Source organism: Coptis chinensis, chromosome 2, assembly GCF_015680905.1.
Source record: "Coptis chinensis isolate HL-2020 chromosome 2, ASM1568090v1, whole genome shotgun sequence".
NCBI lineage: Eukaryota > Viridiplantae > Streptophyta > Magnoliopsida > Ranunculales > Ranunculaceae > Coptis > Coptis chinensis.
The window spans coordinates 74,967,170-74,971,800 of NC_141457.1; the positions used below are offsets into that span (position 1 = coordinate 74,967,170).

Genomic DNA, 4,631 nt, shown 5'->3' on the forward strand with positions numbered 1-4,631 from the left:
TGGTGCCCGGCTTGTGTCCCCAGAGTGACGCATCACACAATATTATTCAGAAGAAGATTTCAACACAATCTCAAGTTCTCAACAAAGAGAAACTGTGTTTTATGAGCCATGAAGTGAAGATTATGGATATAGGATATATACAGATCATAGTAAGTTGCCTTTGCATTCAAATATGTACACTAGAATTAGCTCAGTTTCTATTTAGAAAAAAGCTGACTCTATGATGGAAACAGTTCTTTCTTTCATATAGCAAAAGCTTGAGAGATACAAAACACCATCTTCCTATGGTTCTTCCTACCAGGTCTGGTCAAGCAAACCTCAGCACTGCAAATAACATTACAGTTGCAGCTCTGAGGCAAATCTCGTTCACACTTTGATCGACTCTTCTAATAATTTCTTTATCATCAAATCTTAACTTGCTTGTCTTCTTGTTGACACAGACGATGGTGTCCCTCAGCTTGTTCACTGCCCATGAAAGCCAAACCAGCCCAAACCCGAACCCAGTATTCAACAGCTTGGATGCACAAAAGGGCACCCTCCCACCAGCAGCCTTGCAAACAACAGAGAAGAGAACCGCAAGACCAGTTCCAGCAATGCCAGCAGAGAAATGAGTTAAAACTTGGGGTAGTTCTGGATCAGATTTCTTCAAGGACAATATTGCTGCATTCCCATGCCTCTTGTCTAAAATAAAGGACAAAAGGCTCTCACACGCATGGAAGTTGCTCTTTCTGTATAGATCTCTCTCTTTCCCTGCTCTCCTATGATTCCTCTTTTTTGGTGATGGCTTCAGCTTGATTTCCTTGGGACTGAAATGTTGACAGACAGTTAGGAACAGAAAAAATTCAAAGAGCAAATTGTGTAAGATAATAAAGTTGTACTGTTGCATATATAAGACTAAATCTACTGACATAAATGGCTTATACGCATCAGTTTTATGTGGGAATAAATCTAGAGAAATAAAATGTCTTGTTCATATGTATCAAAAACAGAGACAGATGTACAAAAGAGAACCAAAAAGTTCAAGCCTGAAGCAAGAGCTCAGACAATTGATAGACGATTAAACCACCAACTCGTTAGTTTTCACTGTGAAACCAATGCCTCCTCCATGGACCATGGATGATATTGTCCCAACTCCTAGTTAAGACTGACCGAAGGACTACACTTACATGCTAAATAACTTGTTGGGAAGTGGGAATTAAGGTTTACAAGTTCATTTAGAGTTCAGAAGCACAAAATTATACAGTTCCAATCAGTATGTTATGCCCTTTAAAAGGTAGCCCGATAAATAAGAGGCCAGGTACACAGAGGCTATCTTGGGAGTGTATGTTTGAACATGACTAGTTGACTACAGAACTTACGTCCATCTTACATTAGTATATTACTCATTGTGCGCTTGCATATGTTACCATAAAGGCATTTATAGGCTTTATTTCTATCATTGTAGAAAACTAGAAAAGGCATCTCCATAAAGGAAAAAAATGCCTACTTATTAGGCTTTTCAGTTTTCACATGATGCATCTCACATACCCTTGAGAGGGCCATAACAATCTCACCATCTCCCCATATATCTAATCATTTTGTGCGTCCAGTGTGTGGGCATGTGCTTTGCAGACTTTCTTTAGTTAGTAAGCATTTAAAGTCAATTACGAATATATGAATGCAGAACAAGCCCACAAACATAAACTGTATTTGTTGTCACTAGCTCCTTAACTTCACGAGTCCAAAGAAAACCAAACTTTCTATCATAAATCCAACATAACATAAAGTCAGTAGTATGTGGGTTCCAAAGATCCAAGGAACAAATACCTCTTTAAAGGTGTGACAGTGACTGTCGCAGTTTCTAATTTTGATGAAGAGTATCGAATATTAGTCCATGCTTTACTTGCTTCCTTTCTGTCCGATAGAATAATGATCAAGTCAGCTGGTGTTGGCATTCTGATTACTAGTTTAGACTTTCTCACTACAACTAATACGATGAAAAAAAAATACTAACAGAATAAAACCAGTAAATCGAACCAACGAACTTTCACAAACAATTCTAATTCTTACTTAATACTTTCAAAACAGACATTTTATCTCGGGAAAAAAAATGATTGTGGAAACAGAAGATCTGATGGTTCCAAATATCTGATTATCAGTTATACAAGGACTGTATGTATGTTTTTTTTCCATAATAAAGCTGGATTCTCAATACAGCTCAATTGAACTTCTATTGAAACGAAATTACATCTAGCTATCGAGGAGAGGGGGGCAGGGGGAATGTATGTACCTTTTTAAATATGGAACTAAAATTGATTGATTTGACAATCTGGCTGAGCTCTTTGAAGGGTAAAACTCCTCAACGACCGAATGTAGATCCTTTATCTGTTCAGTCACTGAAAACAAGACTCGGCCATCTTGTTGAGCTGTAGTTTTAAAACTGGTTAAATTCCCTATAAACTCCTGAACAGGTGTCTGGGAGTATAATTTGGTCCTTGGGAAGAGAAGAGAGTGCTGATACTTCTCTCTCTCAATCTCATAAAGACAACCCTCCAAGGAGGTTTTTTGCAGGTTCTTGTAGTTTCTACATGTATCAAGCCCCATTAAATTGGAAAGTAGAGAAAAATCTATCCCTTCTCGTCCTGCTTCACTTGATCCAGACATCAAGAATTTCAATATATTTTGCTGTCTTGTGCACTGTTCAGCAATCCCAAAGCTGAAGAGTACCGACTCAGGATGTGTTTCTGGAAAAAACAATGTGATAGTAAGGTAAATATACGTAAGAAGAAACTCCAGCCTTCACGAGAAAGTATAGATGCGGACATGTACAGAGTATACAACAATCTCAAAGACTTATTCCAAATATATAGGCGAAATCAACATTCTCTTTCCTCCATCTATGTATCAACTATCAAACTGGAAACAACTATCCACCAAAAGATTACTTTTAGAAATCTCAAGCAACAAAAACTTAGAAGTTCACCATAAAAGTTGTTAATAGTTAATGCACACTAAATATCGGGCAGTCTGATATAGCATGTTGTCAGATAGAATTCAAGAACGTATTGCAGAGAAAGCCATATTAGATGGCTGGGTCATCAAATATATGCATCACCTCATTAACCAATACGCTTAGCACTGCAGTTCATACTCTAGTTGTACATAGTTTACTAACGGAGTAACGGTAAACTACAAACCTTTCACATCAATCAGCACAGGTCTTTTGATTGTCGAAACAAGCTTGTCAGGCTGGTTATACTTCACAATCCAACCCATGGATGACTTCCATTGATCGTCAAACTTAGCTGGCCTGACTTGAAGCGATCCCGATTTTACAATTTCTTTGCTTATTCCTGGACTTGGTGGAAATGTTTGATACTCCTGCAAATTGGACAAATGGACAGGATATGATTAATAAAAGAAGAACACAAAGAGAACATCCAAGTAATTTTCTCATGCAAAATACCAGTAAAAGCAATATGAATCACAGAACTGTAATCAATCTAAAGCTCTTGAAAACTATGATTAAGAGAGAGCAAATAACAAGGGCAGTGATTTACAAGTAGTATAATAGAAATGAGTTCCAAGACACTTCAAATAAATACTGAAGCAGGCAACTGCAACCGTATGGATTAAACAACAGTACTATTATCATTCAACTAATTGAACATCCATAGTATTCACTAATTGGATAGCTATACCTATATGAAGCAGGCAACTGCAACCATATATACTTGTTTTCTCCAACGTTCTCTTTGGTGTGTTATAAGATTGTGGCGAGTCTTATTTGTCTAATATGAGCCAACTCTTAAGTGTTAACTCCCCTGGTGCAACTCCGTCATCCTTTCACATTTGTTCAGATGTGAAGCTAAATCTAAACCATATGCTCCTCAATTGCACTTTGATCTTGAGAAAAAACATATCACTCTAAAACTCTGCTTGTGATGGCAAAACATTAATCTTTTCCGGCAGAAATGAAAAGTTAGACAGACCATATTACATATCTAAATTGGCAACTTGGCAAGCTACCCAAGAAGCAAATAATAAGCAATATGCATGCTACTAAATATTAGAGGAGAATTAATACGAAAACTTGAAGACCAATTACCTTAGAACCCCTGAAGATGCTTTGTTCTTGATTAAAAAACCCAGTTGAAGAAGTCAACAAAGAAAGCTCCACCATTGTTCAAGAGAAACCCAGTTTACTGAACTGAGAATCCTCCTTTGTTATATATATATATATATATATATATATATATATATAGGATTAAAGCTCCCATGAAAATGATACAATGTATATCCAAAATCTTTGGGAGGCAAGTTTTGAAGTTTGGGTGGCAGTGAATTAAGGTAAGGGAATCAAAGTATGGGCTGTTTGTGCATGTTGGATTGAGACGTTGGTGTTCACATTTGTGGTTAGCAACTTAGCATGGTGACCTACTTAATGTAGACTTACAATTTGGGTCAATTTGATATGCCACATTACCACGTACTATAATTTAGGAATTTCTCGTTTCCTACTAGATATTGACCGTATTGTGCAATGGATGGTTCCACTGTTCCACTATGAGCATCCTAAGTCCCTGTAGAAGTATTATTCTACATCAGCTTTATTCCAATTACACTTCTCCTTGCTACATTCTATCTCCATC

General features: G+C 37.1%; 1 protein-coding gene across 3 annotated transcripts; it reads right to left on the bottom strand.

The window, feature by feature from the left end:
* Positions 1–221: 221 nt before the first annotated feature.
* On the bottom strand, positions 222–4,396 carry LOC147517831 (uncharacterized). Of its 3 annotated transcripts, XM_086589905.1 has the most exons (6): positions 4,088–4,203; positions 3,681–3,914; positions 3,177–3,360; positions 2,270–2,723; positions 1,807–1,893; positions 222–806 (listed from the first exon to the last, which is right to left on the bottom strand). In XM_086589905.1, exons 3-6 carry the CDS (start codon positions 3,253–3,255, stop codon positions 308–310), a joined length of 1,119 nt encoding a protein of 372 aa, XP_086446031.1. In that variant the 5' UTR covers positions 3,256–3,360; positions 3,681–3,914; positions 4,088–4,203; the 3' UTR covers positions 222–307. The 3 variants fall into 3 exon arrangements, with proteins under 3 accessions (XP_086446031.1, XP_086446029.1, XP_086446030.1); XM_086589903.1 differs by lacking the exon at positions 3,681–3,914 and having other exon boundaries at positions 4,088–4,394; XM_086589904.1 differs by lacking the exons at positions 1,807–1,893; positions 3,681–3,914 and having other exon boundaries at positions 4,088–4,396.
* Between the last annotated feature and the right edge of the window lie 235 nt (positions 4,397–4,631).